Source organism: Oryza sativa, chromosome 2, assembly GCF_034140825.1.
Source record: "Oryza sativa Japonica Group chromosome 2, ASM3414082v1".
Taxonomy (NCBI): domain Eukaryota; kingdom Viridiplantae; phylum Streptophyta; class Magnoliopsida; order Poales; family Poaceae; genus Oryza; species Oryza sativa.
The window spans coordinates 34,262,397-34,281,395 of NC_089036.1; the positions used below are offsets into that span (position 1 = coordinate 34,262,397).

General features: G+C 43.2%; 3 protein-coding genes across 4 annotated transcripts; 1 reads left to right on the plus strand and 2 right to left on the minus strand.

Moving 5' to 3' along the window:
• The first annotated feature begins 3,235 nt into the window (after nucleotides 1-3,235).
• On the plus strand, nucleotides 3,236-9,512 carry LOC4330996 (serine carboxypeptidase 24). Of its 2 annotated transcripts, none has more exons than XM_015767525.3 (9): nucleotides 3,236-3,728; nucleotides 7,227-7,334; nucleotides 7,416-7,511; nucleotides 7,623-7,715; nucleotides 7,815-7,900; nucleotides 8,226-8,650; nucleotides 8,751-8,846; nucleotides 8,948-9,053; nucleotides 9,159-9,512. In XM_015767525.3, the coding sequence occupies exons 1-9, from the start codon at nucleotides 3,461-3,463 to the stop codon at nucleotides 9,300-9,302; spliced, it is 1,422 nt and encodes a 473-aa protein (XP_015623011.1). In that variant the 5' UTR covers nucleotides 3,236-3,460; the 3' UTR covers nucleotides 9,303-9,512. The 2 variants fall into 2 exon arrangements, with proteins under 2 accessions (XP_015623011.1, XP_015623012.1); XM_015767526.3 differs by lacking the exon at nucleotides 3,236-3,728 and adding an exon at nucleotides 6,570-7,048.
• A 195-nt stretch (nucleotides 9,513-9,707) lies between these two features.
• On the minus strand, nucleotides 9,708-11,300 carry LOC4330997 (cytochrome c oxidase copper chaperone 1). Its single transcript, XM_015767528.3, has 2 exons — nucleotides 11,180-11,300; nucleotides 9,708-10,235 (listed from the first exon to the last, which is right to left on the minus strand). Exon 2 carries the CDS (start codon nucleotides 10,207-10,209, stop codon nucleotides 9,970-9,972), a length of 240 nt encoding a protein of 79 aa, XP_015623014.1. The 5' UTR covers nucleotides 10,210-10,235; nucleotides 11,180-11,300; the 3' UTR covers nucleotides 9,708-9,969.
• Nucleotides 11,301-13,031: 1,731 nt separating this feature from the next.
• On the minus strand, nucleotides 13,032-16,456 carry LOC112935998 (leucine aminopeptidase 2, chloroplastic-like). Its single transcript, XM_026022957.2, has 9 exons — nucleotides 16,121-16,456; nucleotides 15,427-15,844; nucleotides 15,139-15,333; nucleotides 14,816-15,041; nucleotides 14,467-14,689; nucleotides 14,262-14,339; nucleotides 13,924-13,984; nucleotides 13,634-13,821; nucleotides 13,032-13,507 (listed from the first exon to the last, which is right to left on the minus strand). The coding sequence occupies exons 1-9, from the start codon at nucleotides 16,397-16,399 to the stop codon at nucleotides 13,379-13,381; spliced, it is 1,797 nt and encodes a 598-aa protein (XP_025878742.2). The 5' UTR covers nucleotides 16,400-16,456; the 3' UTR covers nucleotides 13,032-13,378.
• Nucleotides 16,457-18,999: the final 2,543 nt, after the last annotated feature.

Here is an 18,999-nt window from a genome sequence, read left to right on the forward strand (position 1 = left end):
CTGCTGCTTCTCTCAAGGAGACAGAGTATACGAGGGAGTTGATCACGAGTACAGGTAAAATTATGGGTACAGTTTGGGCCCTCATCGCGGCAGCCAGCCTGCAGAGATTTCTTTAATTTAACCGGGTCAAATTGTCAAAAACGTCATCAGATCGATTTGAGCTGTGACGCAAAATATATCAGTTGTTTTCAGCCATCGTGGCGCGATTATTAATTTGCCCATCCATCTGCATGCATGCTCCCTGTAGCTTGTCAAGTGAAGAATTTGTGTGCAGAGTCTGTCTCTGACTAGGTAAGGTCTCATTCAGAATTCAGAATAATGCAGTGATACAATTTTATTTCTTTATAGAAATCTAGATATGTAGAGTTAGAAAAAAAAAAGAAATTACCCACTATTCCCTCCGTCCAAAATATAAGTAGTACTTAAGATTTATCCTAAAATATATAATAACTTATCCACTATTAGTAATATTTTTTTCTCAGACTAATCATAATCTTATCTCATTTAATTTCTCTACTTATATAACTTTTTATCCAATCATAATGTTTCTTCATTTAGGCTCCGTTTGTTTCCACTTAAAAAAGTGGATTAAGTTTTGAATATTCATGTCACGTTTTTTAAACTGCTAAACGGTGTGTTTCGTGTGAAAACTTTCTATATGAAAGCTGTTCTAAAATATTAGATTAATTCATTTTTCAAGTTTACAATAATTAAAACTCAATTAATCACACGTTATTATCATCTAATTTTGTGTGAAATACTTAATCTTTATCTTCAGGAGATTCAAACACCACCTTAATACATATGTTCAAGGTTCGTAAAGCCAACCAAAACTGATCGGACTCCGTGAAAAAGCGAGATACTCCCTCCGTATCAAAATATAAAGTAGTTTGGATAGATGTAGTATATTTTAGTACTATTATAAATCCCTTATATTTTAGAATGGAGGGGGCAGTATTTAATTAGGACCAAGGTAACTAGGCTAATGACACTGTTTTTACCTGGGAATGAATGGAGACAAATTAAGGATTTAATTTGCGGCAACAGAATAGGAAGATTCGAGTTGATCAGTCTGGTTGTCATTGACTCATTGCCATCCGGTTACGCTATCTTGCATGTGAACCTAAGCTATATATAGCTGCTTGTTGATGTCCAGGCAGTGTCCAGCTGCAAGGACGACGAACAAAAGCTAGCTAGGTTGTTTGAGCGCGACGATAGCTGAGACGGGATGGCATGCATGCGATCAATTGGTTCTTGCTCATTGCGACCTCCACGTATATGGGTTTCATCAGATCATCACACCGCTAGATGGGGAAGTATTTTCTACACTATTATAGAGGTGTATGCATGTAATTTAAATAGTTACATAAAATTTTTATAAAATTTAATAAGATAGACTGTGATAATATATATAAGACACTATACAAACATTTACAAACATGCAACTTTAAATTTGATATACACATGAAGAAAAAAAATTAAAAAAAACAAATTTTATCTGCGATGTACGATACTATCCACTATTTGATTTTACTATTATTGTTTTTCTAGTTGTAGATAAAAATAAACTTACATGCTTGTGTATAGACTTTGAGTCACATGTAAATGATGGGTGCCATGATATCTAGGTGTAGAAAATTCTTGTCCACTGCTAGATGACGACATGATTTAATTGCATGATGAGAGAAAAAAGAATGCTCCGATCCATGTATGTATAGCCAGTTGTTACAGGTATCTTATGGCTTAGCTAGCTGAATCTTGACTCCATTTCTTGCTCATTACCAAGGCGATCGATCTAGCTCATCTCATCCTGCAGCATTTTCTAGCTTAGAAAAATTTGCCTTTGTCAACGTCGTTGCTTGCGATCTTGTTTTGACTAGATTTACGTGCGTCTGCTGTCCCCATGCCAATCACCTACTTAGCTACAGTAGTTTTTGTTTGTTATCTTGCACATATCTGGTGAATACCTAAACTTTTTTATAGCCTTTGATATTCCCAAAAATATTTTTTAACAGTACTAGCTAGACACTCCTATAACCTGTGGGGCGAAATGATTCTTTTGGCTGTAACCCATTTAGGCAAAATGGTCTTTTTTGGCCACTTGACGAAACAACAAGCAAAGGTGGTGTATGTGGGGCAGCCGTTTTCAGAACCACTAAGGCATGGCTAGAAAGAAATGCTACTGCATCTTGTTAATCTTGATACATGTAGTATCAACTTACCCCATGAGTCAAAAAGAACATTTTAGAGCTTACGTGACCTTTTGCCTCACAATATATAGTTTATAGAGTTCTTTTCCCTTTTCTTGCCCCCTAAAGGCTACATTTTTATCCCGCTATATTTAATGAAAATGCACGGTCTCATACTGTTTTCCCTTAAAAAACCATTTTACAAATAAGTTGCATAACTTCTTATTTATTTTCTTTGAAAAATTTATAACTTATGCTGCAATCCATTTTTCCCTTTTAGAGCAAAGATCATTATATTAATAATGACCCAGCTTTTGGTAAAAAGCCCAAGAAACATCCATGTGTTATATCCACCCAAAATACTATCGATTTAACACAACCTATCTAATTTCAGATTCATAATATTTGATGGTGTTAAATTGACACTATATTGTTATATTATAATACAGAGTATATTAATTAATAACCGTTACCATAACTTTTGTGAAGTACTTGGTGTTTTACACGTTTTTTTAAAAATTTTAAAGTAGACCTTTTGAAAAAATATTTTTAAATCTGAATCTTTTAGCCACGCTAGCCTGTTTGACCAAATAATTCTGTCACGCCAGATGTAGCTGGCGTTGCCAAATAACTCTGTCACGACACGCGCTCTACCAAGCCACCGTGGTTGGCGTGGCCAAAAGGTTCCGTTTTTTAAAAGATTTATTTTTAAAATTTAAAAAACAAAAGGTCTAAAAAATAAAAAAAATCCACATCATACGGTGGCGTGAGGAAGAGAGTGAATTTAATAAGTGATGAAGAGGATCTCAATCCGATGAGGAGAGGAGAGGTTAGCACAGTGCAGTGGCTGCTGCACTGGGCACTGCCGCATGCCGTAGAGCTTGAGCTACTTTGCATTTATGGCCTTGGCCATCTCTCCACCCCGAGCCCGCAGCCACTGCATGCCCTCCTCCTCTTCCTCCTCTCCTCCCCCATCCAGACCTCCAAGCCCTGCAGTAGCAGTAGCAGCTGCTGTATTAATGGCGCCGTAGGCAGCTCACTGCAGCATCCATCGCCCCAGGCAATGGTGGTGGTAGTTTGCTCTCTTCTCCCTCCTCGGCTCAGCCCGAGCTGCATGCCAGCTTAAATGCTTCCCCAGAGCGAGCTCATCTCGCTCTCGCCCGATCCAACGCCGCATAGCTAGCTAGCTAGCTACCTCGTCGCTGCGTTGTGTTTGTGCTGCTGCATTGCGACATTCCGATCGGAGCTTAGCTTAGCTTTCGTCGTCGCGAATGGCGACGCGAGGGCGGATTGTAGCGGCGGTGGCGAGCGTTGTGGTGGCGTGGCTGGCGGTCGCCGTCGGCGTGAACGGCGGCGGGTGCGAGGCGGAGCGGGACCGGGTGGAGGCGCTGCCGGGGCAGCCACCGGTGGCGTTCGCGCAGTACGCCGGGTACGTGGCGGTGAGCGAGGCGAGCGGGCGGGCGCTCTTCTACTGGCTCACCGAGGCCGCCGCCGCCGCCGCCGCCGCCACCAAGCCCCTCGTCCTCTGGCTCAACGGCGGTAAGTTAAGTATACTGTTCTACACTGCACATTTCTGAATTCTCTTCGACCTCTTTCTGCATGAATAAATTTCACAACGTCCTTAAATTGATTCGATCCATGTACGAGTAGTTGTATTTAGTATAGTACATTTTGCATTCGTGTTCGTTAATTTTGCACACGCTGGCAATAATGGGGTTCTTGATTGGTCCTAACTACTGTGCTCAATTAAGTCCAAAGGTACAGAAGTAGATGGATCGGTGGTCGTGTACTCGTGTTTGACCAAACCGAGAACACAACACATCCATTCCTGGAGTCTTTTCATGAGCATTTAGCTATCTAAGCACTAGCTTTTCTGGAGTTTAAAAGGATCGAGAGCTACAAGCAACTTTCCAGAGCTTTTGACACGCACTCCTAGGTTCAAACTTCTTGTCATCACACGCCTCTCTAACGGAAAGCCACATTCTCTTTTTCTGAGTTCCTCTCAAAGCTTCGCTCCAAACCAAAATGCAAGTTACTGTACATACATTTGTGTTCTTTCTTCCTGCTAGCTTAGCTAGTAGCTCTGATAGATGATCTTGTTGTCTTTGTAAAGGACATTGTGCGTGTGTGTGTGTGTGTGTGTTCGATCCTCTAATGGACACACGAGTGTTTTGATCGAGCAATTGGTAGTGTTACTATAGCTAGCTGTTTTGAAGGCAGAGCACAGCGATGGCACAGTGATAGTAAATGCAGAGAATACAGGAGAGTAAATGTGTGTGTGCAAAAGACATGACCAATGCCTGGCTGAACAAACATTAGCATCACGAGGAAGTAGAGAGTAAATGCAGGGGAGACCGCGGGCAGCCGGCGCCGTGCAGGCGGCAGCAGCAGCCGTGCACTGGTCCGGGCAACACGACATGCAACCTCTAAACCCTTTGCGTTTTTCCTTGTCACATTGTGTAAGGTACTGTTTAGATCCCATATCAAAATTTTTCACCCTATCACATTTAGCGTTCGAACACCTGCACACGAAGTATTAAATATAGGCAAAAAAATAATTAATTGTATAAATCGCGACTAATTTGTGAGACGAATCTTTTAAGCCTAATTGCTCCATGATTAGACAATGTGATGCTACAGTAAATATTTACTAATAACAGATTAATTAGGCTTAATAAAATCGTCTCGTGGTTTACTGACCGATTCTATAATTTATTTTGTTATTAGACTACGTTTAATATTTTAAATGTGTGTTCGTATATGCGATGTGATACGGCAAAAAATTTTACCCTGAATTTAAACACAGCATAAATAGAATTACATGTATTTATGTGTGAGACTTGAGTGTGTGTGAGAGAGAGAGAGCCAGACAAGAACAATGCTTCGAAACTCATGCATGGTTCTTTTCTCCATAGGTAAGGATAAACAAGCCCTCGCTAGTACTCCTACATAGGGGCAATTAAGCATAAGTAAACACACTGACTGAAACTCTGAACCTGTATACTTGCCCAAAACTGTCGAGTCTTATGCCGGATCATTTGCAGTTTATTCCTGGTAAGTGTGGTTATGAGCTTGATCTGTGGGATATTATCATCAGCCAGCCACTAGTTGACTACAACTGTGTGAGAGAGGCATATGTTGTCATGTGTGTTTGTTCCTTGTTCAAGCTGACGAATTGTAATCCTGGCTTTTGGACTTTTGACATTTATTCCTTGGCCACCAAATCTCTTCTCTTGTCCTGCACGGTGTACTGTTTTTTTTTCCCTTTTACACTGAGCTGTGTAGTTCTGGTCATTCTTTAATCTTTACAGCCAGCCATGTTGCCATGGCATGATTATTCAGTGTAAGGAGTCTAAGGAGATACTAGAAAACTGTTCAGCTTAGGCCCTTCTAATCACTTCATTGCTAACCACTAATCCAGCCTTGCTTAGCCTGCATTAATCCACTCTAATTCAAAAATCGATTCCAAGCTTTACAGCATAGGAGTACTCCTGTTATCTCTCTCCATCTCTCATTCCTAGGAGGAAAGAACAGTCTCTGAACATCTGCAATCAGCGCTAGCTGCCGCTGCACACACACACACCTGAGACTGTGAGCCTGTGAATCGAGCAGCGTACAGCGGCAAGGCGACAGCTCTCACACCTCGCCCCGCGCCGCGATGATGCAGAGCTCATCTGCTGCTGATTCAGAATTCTTCTGAAGGCCGGCCGGCCGGCCGCGAGCATCTGCTGCAGCTGCAGCTGGAATGGCGCGCTCTGATGAATGATCCCGTCGTCCTTGGAGATCGGCGCAATCTTAGCCACATCCCACATCATCTCATGTGAAGTATTAGTAGTAAATCTGTAGCCAAGCCAAACACTGTAATAAAATCTGTAGCCAAGCACTGTAAAATGTGTAGCCAAGCCAAGCCAAGAGGGGCCAAGAAATGATGAAGCCTCTGTCTGCACTGTAGTAGTACTCTGCACTCTGCGGATCCATACTACCACACCATGTTTGCTAGTGAATGAGTGGCACAAAAGCTGCAGCACCAATTTAAGGCTACTATACTAGTTTTTTTTCCAAACGCGCAAAAAGATTGCACGTCAGTATATTAGAAGAAAAGAGTTATAGTTACACAATGCAATCAGCTAGATCGGCTTATGCCAAGAGAAGGGAGAAAAAGCCAAATAAAAAGCTGAAGCTAAGAAAAACTACAAAGGCTACTACTAGTCATCTTTGATTTTGTTATTTTCTCCCTGTTTGCAACTCACTCGGCCTTATTATGATCAATTATTATTATTCCATTTGCTCCTCATCTCTCTGGTCATCATCACACACATGCAGAGACCACTGCTTCCTTCCCTCTGGATAAAGCCACAAGGTACAAACCAAACAGTAACCTTTTACCCCACAACAACTCACATTTGCTGCAGCGTGGCTGAATGGCCGACGACCTCTGCATTGTCGATTTGTCATTGCGAGATCGAAACAACCACAGCTGCTTGAATTGCTTGTGAAGTTGTGCTTGCGTGCAGAATTGCAGATGCCTTTTCTTGCCTTTGGACTTCATTCTTGTACATAAACAAAGGATTTGGAGTAGAGAAGATAAAATAAAAGTTCAGATGAGAGAGAGAGAGAGAGAGAGAGAGAGAGAGAGAGAGATGCAAGGGCAGTGGGTTCCTCTGGCACCATGGCTTGTTCTCTTTGACTAGTTATTCATTGGGAATGGGGTTCTGGAGTTGCAGAGCACGCCTCTGCGAGAAGGATGGACCTCTTGATTGGATTATCAGATCTATCTCCTCTTTTTCCTTAGGACTTGCTTGTTTTGGGAGATTTGGAGCTTCTCAAGTATATCCATGCTCATTGGAGCTGCATGTCATGTAAATAGCAACTGTAACATGAAGATAGCAGTAGTGCTTACTGTTTTACTACTAGTATCTCTCTGATAGTCTGATGTTCTAATCACTTTGGATTGGATTGCTAATTATCTTTTAAAGTTACTGTAGCTGTAGAAACATCCTTATTTAACTCCAGTAATATTTGCTGATAATTTCCCAGGTCCTGGATGCTCATCGATTGCGTATGGAGCATCTGAAGAGATTGGCCCATTTAGGATTAAGACAAACGGGACAGGGCTCTATCTGAACAAGTACTCATGGAACAGAGGTACTAAGACTAAGCTCAGAAACTCATCATGCCTAATGATGCAATGCCTGTCACTGACTGATGAACACTTTGTTACTGCAGAGGCAAACCTCCTGTTCCTGGAATCACCTGCCGGAGTTGGCTTTTCATACTCCAACACCACCTCTGATCTCAAGACATCTGGTGATGAGAGGACAGGTATGTAATCTGAAATTTACTGACCAAATCTGTCTTAACACTGCATCATAAAATGGCAAACTGCTGAATGTTCCCTTGATGTTCTTCTGAATGTGATGTGATGTGATGCAGCTCAAGATGCGTTGCAGTTCTTGATCAGTTGGATGTCCCGCTTCCCACAGTATCGGCACCGGGATTTCTACATTGCTGGAGAAAGCTATGCTGGTAATGTGTAAACTGGCGATGTTTGCATCACCATCTCTGAAACTATTATCTCTGCATCATCTGACTACTGTCCATCAACAAAATTTGCACAAATTCTAGGACATTACGTTCCCCAGTTGGCAAGGAAGATCGTTGAGTTCAACAAGGCCTCACCATATCCTTTCATCAACCTCAAGGGGATCCTTGTGAGTATTATTAAACTAAAGTAGACAGTCCTTTAAATCAAGCACGAACAAATTCTCAACTGAAAACTGTAACCATAGATTGCACCTCTGGCAAGAGTTTCAGACTAAAAACAACCATGCGATGATCCTTGTAAGTACCATCAAACACAAGCAGACCCTGAACTCAAAACTTAACCCATATGTTCTATGATCTCTCACACAGAGTTTCAGGCTGAAAATAACCAAGTGAACTCAAACAAAACCAATCCATATGTTCTAGTATATCAGAACACGAGTTTCAGACTGAAATTAACCGTGTGAGTGATGGTGATCCTGATTTTACCAGGTGGGCAATGGGGTGACTGACAACTACTACGACAACATCGGCACGGTGACCTACTGGTGGACGCACGCCATGATCTCGGACACCACCTACAAGGCCATCATGTCGTCGTGCAACTTCACCAGCGCCAACGTCTCCAGGCTCTGCAACCGCGCCATGAGCTACGCCATGAACCACGAGTTCGGCGACATCGACCAGTACAGCATCTACACGCCGTCCTGCGCCGCCGCCGCCGCCGCCAACGCCACCGGCCGCCGCCGCGGCAAGGCCGCCGTGCTGAGGTTCAAGGACACCTTCCTACGGCGCCGGTCGTTCGGCTACGACCCCTGCACGGAGACATACGCCGAGAAGTACTACAACCGGCCGGATGTTCAGAAGGCCATGCATGCCAACATCACTGGGATTCCTTACAGATGGACAGCCTGCAGGTTGATGCATCAGCTGACATTTTTTTTTCTTGATATTTCTTGGCATCACTGAGGTTGGAATTGGGAGAGTTTAACAATGCATTTGGGTTGGATTTGACAGTGATGTGCTCATCAAGACGTGGCGAGATTCAGAGTTCTCCATGCTGCCGACTTACAAGTTGCTGATGAAGGCCGGGCTGAGGATATGGGTGTTCAGGTGAGCTGGAGGACCTGGAATTGGTGAATTTATCCTTTTGGTTCAGCATGGAACTAGTTCTTCAGAGATCATGAGCTATTTGTCACTTGATGAAAATGCAGTGGCGACACGGATTCAGTCGTTCCGGTTACTGCAACGAGGTTTGCGCTTAGCCATCTTGGACTGAAGACGAAGATCCGCTGGTACCCTTGGTACTCAGCTGGACAGGTAGTGAACAATCTCCATTGCTGTTTGTCAGATGCAGTTTAAGCAGAAATCTTGTCACTTTAAAGTCTGTAACTTCATCTGCAAATGGTGCATCTGTGTGTGCAGGTTGGAGGATGGTCTGAGGTGTATGAAGGGCTCACATTTGCGTCAGTGAGAGGTGCTGGGCATGAGGTGCCACTGTTTCAGCCAAGGAGAGCATTCAGGATGTTTCAGTCGTTCTTGGCAGGGGAGCCATTGCCAAAATCCTGATGGTTTCCTGCCAACAACTGATGTCTAGCTACAAAGTCTAGAAATCTGTAAAAGATGCTTGGTAGAGGTGCAGTGTAGTTGATAGGTGAGGAGTGTGATTGATTGGTGTTGGGAAAAGGATAATAAGAGAATAAGGATGGTTGTGCCATGGAAACCATGGGCATCGCAACAAGGAGCTAATAAACTTGAAGCCTTCCGCTCTGTTTACCACTAAGGTTCCATTTGGATTGGAGGAATTTCGCTGGAATTTTAGAGGAACTGAACTATTTCCTGTGAAAATCCTATAAAATTCCTGTGCTCTGAAGGAACCCTGAGCAATTATCTCATCGAAAAAGAATATATCATGTACGCAATTCAACGCAAAAGGGAGCCATGAAGTAATTTGCTGAATATAGCCATGTATAGTGTCACCAGTAACGGAAGTACCTTTATTTATCATGAAAATAAGTTCCCTGACATACAGGGATAACATGCAAAAACAGGGCAGCTAATCTCTGGATTCAATTTGCATCTCAATTCACAAACCGGATATTCTATCACTTCGATAACATGCAAAAACAGGGCAGCTAATCTCTTGGATCCAATTTGCATCTCAAGTCTCAAACCGGATATTCTATCACTTCTTCTATAAAAGTAAATGTAATACCTTTAGATGACTAGAGAAAATTCAGACATTAAAACCCTCAGCTCGGAGGCACCGCTTGTGAGCTTCGATCCACTTGGTGCACGCAGATTCCCCATGCTCGACGATGCACTCGTCTCTCAGCCTCTTCGTATCAGGGCACGCACAGCATATCTTCTTCTTTGGCTTTGAATCAGTAGCAGGAGCTGGAGCAGCCGACCCCCCTTCGCTCACAGTTGGGCAAGCAGGTGACTGCGCAGGAATTGGGTGTTCTGTGCTACCCATCTTAGCAGCAGGTTTTCACTCAGTATCTGCACAATGAAATGAGGAGGCAAAAGGGCAAAGGGAACATATCAAATAATCAATCTCTCTATGAATCAACTGATAGTCTTGTAAATCTATTACTCCCCCGGTCCAAAAGTATAGCTAGCTACCTATCTTTATTTTTCTTTTCGGAATAAGAAAATATAGCTATCTATCTGAACTAAACACTGCGGTAAGAAACATTTCAAAGCTATGAAACAGAAGATCAAGGAAAGCCTAAACATCCCAAGAGTAAAATTTCAGCACTAATTAATGCCTGCTATGCTACTGATGTGCAGAACAATCTGAGCACTAGTTGTAGAGCTAGTAAGAGATGTGCTTCTCTCGGCACATGTGTTTTTATTAAAAAAAAGATCAGTTTGTCCTTATTTTACACTCCACTTTTAGATGCTCTGCATTTTTTTTAAAAAAAAAGGATGTTCCGGAACAGTATTGCTGAACTCAAGTACTAATAAGATTGCACTATGACATGCGTAGTAATAATCAACAAAAGGTCTAATTTTGCTGTTTGCTTAAGATAAATAGCACAATCAAACCACATAATGTGTGGGGGAAAAATCCATTATTTTCATGAAAACTAATAGCAAGAAAATTCTTAATCCCTTCATCATAGATAGTCCATAATGCTACTACATTTACGGATTTAACATTACAAGCACCTTCACTGAATCCTAAAGGTAACAAAATCTTCGCATCTGCACAGGTAACCGAAACAACCACCGGAATCATCACAGTTAGGCATGGTTGGATCCTAATCGGCCACCGAATGGTCTTACCGCATAGAGATCAAAACCCCCATCCCGGCGGCGCGATCCACGGCGCGACTAGGAGGAGGGGAAAGGAGGAGGCGCGACGCGAGCGTACACCGAGCCGCGCCGCTTCCACCGAAGAGAGAGAGAGAGAGAGGAGGGAGGGAGAGGGAAGCACTTGCCTGGACGGAATCGGAGCGGGGGGGGGGAGGAAGTCCGGCGACGGCGAGCGCTGCGCCGCCGCGTTTGCTTTGCTGCGCCTTCGTTGGCTGTAAAACCGCGGCGAGTTTTTGTTTGCGGGGCGACCGCCGTGCGCGTGTCCTCCGCTTCTAATGGCCGGCCTCCTCCTCCTCTTCTTCTTGCAGCTCAAGAAAGGAAGGAAAGATTCCGGCCCGGCCCGGCCCAACTAATTTTCCGCCGACGAATACTAGTATATTGGGCTCCATACAAATGAGGCCGCGTGAAAAAGAGAAAAAAAAAGGTACTCCCTCCAATTTTTCTATACTAGTATTTTCAAGATTTTTTTCTTTGTGTCATATCCAGATTCATAGTAGACGTCTTTCTTTCGATCCTATCCAGTATTAAGTTATTATATTTTAGGAGATAGGACTTTGACATTGCATGGGAGTCAAAGTTTATCTTACCCTGCAATAGTAACCATATACTTCCCCCCTTCTAAAATGTAATCATGTCTAGATATTCTTCAGAAAATAAAAAAAAAATAGTGAAATCCTCTAGCCTCATCTTTTCGCTTATACTTATGCTTATCAGCCAAATTTTGAATTTTCAACCATAAATTTGGAGCTGGTTTTGAGGTTTTTTCATCGAAGTTTAGTTTTCAGCCTTTGCTTCTAGATTGCTAAGAATATGTATATAAAAGTTTTATTCACAAATTAATTTTAGTTTCCAAATATGCCGTTTCGTTTATTCCGCGAATAAGAGAAACAATGGCTCCGGATGGTGGAAGGTTGTGGTTGATTGAGATATATAGAAAATTGATTTGATTAATTGAAATAAATTATTTTAGTATATTCTAGAAGCTTCTTTGTCCATCAAATGACTACACACCGCATCATATCTCTACTATTATAAAAATTGAAGATGTTTTTATGGTATTTTGGTACGTCATCCATATTAGAGTCGGTTTTTAATTAAGTTCTTTCATTTTTTAAATACATATCTGTATTTGAGTTGGAATTTTAAGCTTGTTTCCTTTTGGAAGTATAAAAGGAGTTGTATAAGAGATCTTTTGAAAAACTTGCATGCTAACTTGAGATGAAATACATACTCTTAATTGAAGCTCATGATTTTCTAAAAAAATATCCAAGCGAGTTCCCACAGTGAATTTTACCCTAGCTAAACCGTATAACAATGATAAAATTAAAATAGCAATTACCCGTTGCAACACATGGATATTTTTTTAGTAATATATAATATTGTAAATAGTATACTACAAATATAATGACAGTTTAGTTTTACGGGCACCGTTAAAATTGTCAATTAAGAGAACGGGGTATAGGAAAAACAGAGAAATAGAAAAAAAACGTAAAAACACATAAATGATTATTTGATTGGACCGCAGGAAAAAAAAAGAAAGATAAAGATTCAAAGAAAACTTCCCATGAGATTCTACCTCATGCCAAATTTTCTCCAAAACTTTTCATAGGAATTTCATAAGATTTGATAGGATTCATTTCTTCGATAGAAAGGGCTTTAAAAAAATATTCTATAGGAATAAAATCTTTCGAAAATTTCTATGAATTTGGGCCTCGCTGGGAAAGTATCCTATCCTCCAGTGACGTGCAGTCGTTCGCCTCTGCATTTGTATACACACACTTGTGTGGTGGCATCCGCAGTGGCCAACATGAACAAGTAGGCATCAGATACGTGTTCACCTTACACTCCTGACGTAGACACATCATAGCAATACACACACAGAAATGGCTGTGCTCTCGACAGAAGCATCGCGATTTCTCAGTCAGAAAGTTCCCCTGTTCAGTCACTAGCACAGCGGAAACGTTACGATTCAGGCTATTGTCGAAATATTTATGACTCAGATTATCCCGGGGCACAAATCAAAAGGAAGAGCGTTATTCCACATTTGACAAAAGAGAAAAGGGAGAGAGCTACACGGCACGAACAGACTTGTCCTGGCCAAAACATCTTGTGAATGTGATGATGATGATGATGATGATTTCACCAAACAATTCGACACCCCAACTGAAAAGGAAACGACGATGACCAGTTTTCTTATTCTAAATTGCCCACTAAACTTTTGTATATCATTGGCCCTAGCTGGCCGCTTTGCCACCACCAAACTCCTCCGAAATCCTCGTGTCATCTCATCCTCAGGGGGATGAGAATGCAAGGGAATAAATGATTTAAGATGAGTTCTTGAGAACCCACTCAACCAGGGTGGAGACGCCGAATCCGGTGGCCGCCCGCTTCTTGTCGTTCCACACTGGCCCGGCCATGTCAATGTGCATCCACTGCACCTTCTCATCCACAAACTGCAAATACAAGCATGAGGCTCCATTAGCATGTCACTGCTTACAACTTTATTCAAATGTGCCTACCTAGAGCATGTGGCTGTGTGTTTTGCTTGAATTTCATTCATAATAAAGTGGTAAATTTACCTGTTTCAGGAAGAGTGCAGCAGTAATAGAACCACCCTGCCGGCCACCGGTGTTAACCATGTCAGCAACACCAGACTTCATCGACTCCCAGTAGCTTTCCTCGAGTGGCATTCTCCAGAACTTCTCTCCTGATATCTCAGATGCCGCAGCAACTTCCTTAGCTAGTTCATCACTTGGCGTGAAAATTCCTGCACAAAATATTCATTTAAGCAAGCAGCAATCAAAGGAACACACTAATCTATTCACTTAATGGAGAAGATTGCAAGTGATATGTGATTGGTTAATCTTACCAGCAATGCTAGGCCCAAGTGCAACGACACATGCACCAGTAAGTGTTGCCAGATCAATAATCTACATTTGACATTTAAAGATAAGTCAGTACCTCAAACTAGATTCGTGAGGGACATCAGGCCATAAGATAAATCACATTTCCATAAAAAGGGCCTAGAAATAAATAGCATACAACTATGCTAGGGTGATGAGCTGAGTATCAGCATTATAACTAAAACCAACAATGCCAATAAAATATCTTGCACTAAGGTTTAATTTATAGAGAAATCATCAAAGCATTAAAAAAAATCAGATTGGTAATCATATGGACAGAACATGACACCATAAAAGTCATTACCTTGTCAACACCTTGATTACAAGCGTACACCAAAGCATCAGCAAGTGTAAGCCTTCCCTCCGCATCAGTGTTATTTACCTGAAGAAAAATAAATACAGATGAATACATAAGCAAACGCATTTTTTCACACTATCACTGATTTATGTTAATGAATCATGATTCCTAGTCTTCTACAATCATACGCATTGTATCACAACAAACATACCTCAATAGTCTTCCCGTTAGAAGCAGTCACAATGTCACCAGGTCTCATGCCTGTGCCACTAATCATGTTTTCACAAGCAGCAACAATAAAATGAACCTCTACTCCAGGGGGCTTGATTTGGCCCAAAGCTTTTGCTGCACCAAAAACTGCTGCAGAGCCTCCCATGTCAAACTTCATCAGCTCAATACTGCAGCCTGGTCCAGTCTTAATGTTGTAGCCACCACTGCAAAAAAATCGGTTAATCAATTGTAAGAACCAACAATTATCCATATAAAAGATGGCATATTTATGTTACACAATGATGTATGTTACTGCAATAGTTCACAAAATATGCATATGTTTCACAAACCTGTCAAAAGTTAGACCCTTCCCAACAATGGCCAGCTTTCTCTTGGCATTCCCACCAGGTGGTTTGTAGCACAAGTGGATGAAGTGGGGAGGATTCGCAGAAGCTGCAGCAACTCCCAAGTAGGAGCCCATCTTTAACTCTTTACATTTCTCCACATCTAATATTGTCGCAGTGAATACATCACTGTATGTAGAAGCAATGTTTGATGCCTCCTCGGCAAGCACAGCTGGATAAAGGAGATGAGTGAGTAGTGAAATAAGAAAACATCAGAATGGCATCTATGGAGGAGATCCACTGTTTGGCGTTTAACAAAAGAAATATACCAGGAGTAAGAACATTTGCAGGTGAGTTCACAAGTTCTTTCCCGAATATCACACCCGAGGAGAGATCATTGGCATACTTAAGTTTCTGGTCAACCTCTGGACCAGAACCAAATCCGATAAGATCTACTTGTTTAAGATGCACCTTCTTCGACTCCGACTTGTATCTGCTGTCCTCGTGCAGCCCAAGCACAGTTCCTGCAATCCAGATACAGATAAAATTCAGCATCAAGCCAATGCATCCCACAAGATCACAACAATTCCATGAAAGGAGCATCAAGATCACACTACCTGAAGCAATTGCTGCCGCAGCAGTCAGCTTAAAATCTTCCTGGATCCCACCCACTGAAGCAAAAACAATAGCCGCGCTGCTAGCTTGAGCAGACTTGGCAACTGACGCGACGGATTCGCCGATGCCCTTGCAAGCCGTTGTGGTGGAGGGGGCGTTCTGCCCAAGGCCGATCAGACCCACCCTCTTGAAACCCTGCCCCGGGAGGCGGAGCACCACTGATTGCCCGGCTTTGCCGGTGAAATCCTCCTCCGCCGATGCCTCCGACAGGAGGCCGCCGAGCTGGCCGTCGAGCTTCTTCAACACCGCATTCTCGAATTTGGAGTCTGATCCTTTGACCAGATCATTCTCTGTCACTGCGATTGCGAGGATGTCTCCCTTCCATTCGGAGAATTCGACGTCTTTAGCAGCAAATGAAACCTGAAAAAAAAACAGTAGTGCACAGATTGAGACTGAGCTCACTTGCAACATCGGCAAATCTAAACAAAGATGCAAACGTAGTTTGCGTAGGAGATCACTAGTTCGATCTCGATCTAGCAGCTCGAGAGATTCGATAACGAGTCGTGATCAAGTCAACCAAATATAGCAGCTTCATTTTACCACACAGATGGGGAGTTCAGGAATCTGCAACAATCCTAAGCACCAAGCAAGCGACTGAACCTGAAATTGAACCCGAACCCCATCCCGAACACGCACCTGCGGCGGCTCGACGGCGTTGGGCTTGGTGAGCCCGAGCGCGGGGCCCGCGGCGGCGGCGGCGGCGGCGGTGTGTCCCATCCTAGCGCGGTGGCCGAGCGGCTGCCGGCCGAGGGCGACGGCTGCTGCACCGTACGACGACGACGACGGCGGCGACGGGCGAGAGGCGGCGAGCGCCGCGCGGGGTAACCGGCGCAGCAGGCGCGGCGGCGCGCGGCGGACGAGGAGGCGCGATGCGGCGGCGACGGCGGCGGCGGAGGTGGATGCGGCGGTGGCCATGGACGCGGAGGCGGAGGTGGATATATACTAGCCGTCCGATCCGAACCGCCCTTGTATGCGTCACCCGAAAGGATACGACTCCGGGAAAAACTCCACGCACCCCGAGGTCAACACTTGTTTTCTGTTACGCCCACTGACATGTGGTGCCCGGAGGAGTAGGGGGCTAGGGGCCCTCTTGTCATTGTCAGTTGGCGATAAGAGGATAGTAGCTTGGGTTTCGGGGATGAGGAGGAGACCGTAGTGTACGGTGGCGTAGAGCTCTACTCCGTAGTATTTTTTTTTTAAAAAAAAAGGAAAACTAGAGTAGAGCTCTAGGATGATGAGAGTTTGTTTGAATTTATCGATTGGGGTTCGGTTTTACGGGAAAGTGTGGAAATCCGGTGATCGATTCGGGGAGGGACCAAGCTCAAAGAACAAACTGAAGAACTGAGCCGCGAGAAGAAAGGGGACTCTCGAGAGGGAAGAGGTTCCCCTGACTTTGATGCACTAATATGTGAGTCCAATAGATATATGGTCCACATGTCAGTGACACAAGTTAGAGAAAAGTAAGTTAGATGAGCTTAATCCCTCTTGAAAGTCACTAAGGACATAATTAGAACAAAATGAATGAAAATATCTCTTGTTTAATTTATGGGATTGTCTATAGATCATTTGACAGGAAACCCCCTTACAAATCTTGCAAATTTTAGACCACCCGATTGCTTTAAGATTCGTGCAGGCAACCAAACCATAAAAATCCTCTCTCCTCTCCCGATTCCTCACGCCGCCGCTCCTCAGCGCTTCCGCCCCGCCTCCGCCACCGCCACCGCCACCGCCGCCTGAGCACGCCACCGCCCGGCCTCGCCGGCTGGCCGAAAGGTGTCAACGGCGTCGGCGAGGCCTCCGGGCCGGCCCCTTCACCCTCCCCCTCCCTCTCCTCTCCTTTGCCTCAAGCCGGCAGCGGCGAGCTGTCTGTTGTCTTCCCTGTCGCCGGCGGGGCGCCACCACCAGCCGCCTCCTCCTACCACTCTTTCCGTTTTGCCCCCGCCGCCCGCTCCCGACCCAGCAGCTACGGCGCCGCCGCCGCTGCCTCGCCGCCCGCTCGATCCGCCGCCCACCGTCGGGCTGCTGCCTCCCACAGCCATCCCTCTAAAGCCGGTGAACTCCCCCTCTTCCCCCTCCCCTCCCTCCCTCCCACCCCCACCCCACCGCAGGACCCTAATTCGTCGGCCCTCTGCCGGATTTTGGGTTCGCTGGCGCAGGAGAAGAAGAGGTGGACGCCAGAGTTGGAGAAGAAGAGCATGAATCATGAAGCACATCCAGTGATCCAAAATTTACAAGATTTGAGGTTCTATTTTCTGTCAACAGAAGTTTAGCATTTCCGTTAATTTTTTTTTTACTTTGGATCGAGTTTAAGCTAATGAAAACGTCTAAGTTTACATTGAAAATAGATGAGTTATAACTAAAAATTTTCTTTACTGGTTCCTTGGCACGCCTTCATATACTCTAGCTTTGCCCCTAGAAGTCGCACATTGATTTTGTTAGCTACGAGAGCTTATAACTCCTTGCAAGTTGCACATAACATAAGAATTTATGGAAAAATAACATGTGTTTCTAAGGTTACATGGAGTAGTTGTTCTTTTTTTTTCCTTTGAGATTCGTATGTTAGTAGCATCACGGTGATAGAGTAGTGGGCGCATGGCTTCATCTAGCAGGGTTTAAATCCTAGTGCTCATGAGTTTTATGCATATACACAGTTATGTTTAACTATTTGTCTTACTAAAAAGGGGAAATTACAAAAATCACCCCAAAAATCTCTTGAAGTTTGATATTCCACTCCATAAGACATTTTATTGTAAATACCCATCCTACTTAGTTTTATTGGTAAAACCACCCCATTGCACACATGCTTAACCAAATAAGTCAGTTAACGCTGATGTAGAACCACCATAGGTTACGGAGGTCAATCTTGTCATAGTATTTACATTAGATTTATTCTTATATATTTCATTGATTTCTTTCTTTTTTTTGGCATATAGCAAAACTCAGTGCAACAATTTTAAAGCTCCCATTAGCTATTCTATATATCGAATCTCATAAAGAGTGTTAAAACTATACTCTTATAAGTATTAATTTTATGTAAAAAAAACATATTGACGGCTCACAATTTATGAAAACATATTGATTCGGTTATGCATGTGTGCACTGTGGTGGTTTGCAACAAAACTGAGTAGAGGGTGGGCATTTGCAACAAAATGACTTATGATGTGGTTTGCAACAAAACCGAGTAGTGGGCGGGCATTTGCAACAAAATGACTTATGGTGTGGAATGTCAAACTTCAGACTTCTGTGGTGGTTTTACAATTTTCCCTATTAAAAAATAGTAAATTGTATTTGCACCAGGTAAAACGCACCATGTTTCACTTTATACCAGGTTTAACATATACCTTCACTTTGCACTACATTGTCTTGAAATAAATTTCACTTGACACTATCATCAAACCATAAAAAATAATGAAATTTTATAATATCTAAAAGCAATGTTGTCAAACATAGTTTAAATTTAAGAAGTTTCATATGTTTTACTCATATTTCGATATTCTCTGATACAAAGTGAAAAT

What these genes read in the sequence shown, in the direction of transcription:
- LOC4330996 (XM_015767525.3), top strand. Translation starts at nt 3,461, where the DNA reads ATGGCGACGCGAGGGCGGATTGTAGCGGCGGTGGCGAGCGTTGTGGTG. An exon ending in CGTCCTCTGGCTCAACGGCG is followed by an intron (nt 3,729 to 7,226) that starts GTAAGTTAAGTA and finishes ATAATTTCCCAG; the next exon opens with GTCCTGGATGCTCATCGATT. An exon ending in CAAGTACTCATGGAACAGAG is followed by an intron (nt 7,335 to 7,415) that starts GTACTAAGACTA and finishes TTGTTACTGCAG; the next exon opens with AGGCAAACCTCCTGTTCCTG.
- LOC4330997 (XM_015767528.3), bottom strand. Translation starts at nt 10,209, where the DNA reads ATGGGTAGCACAGAACACCCAATTCCTGCGCAGTCACCTGCTTGCCCA.
- LOC112935998 (XM_026022957.2), bottom strand. Translation starts at nt 16,399, where the DNA reads ATGGCCACCGCCGCATCCACCTCCGCCGCCGCCGTCGCCGCCGCATCG. An exon ending in TGCAAATGTTCTTACTCCTG is followed by an intron (nt 15,042 to 15,138) that starts GTATATTTCTTT and finishes TCCTTTATCCAG; the next exon opens with CTGTGCTTGCCGAGGAGGCA. An exon ending in CTGCACTCTTCCTGAAACAG is followed by an intron (nt 13,508 to 13,633) that starts GTAAATTTACCA and finishes TTGTATTTGCAG; the next exon opens with TTTGTGGATGAGAAGGTGCA.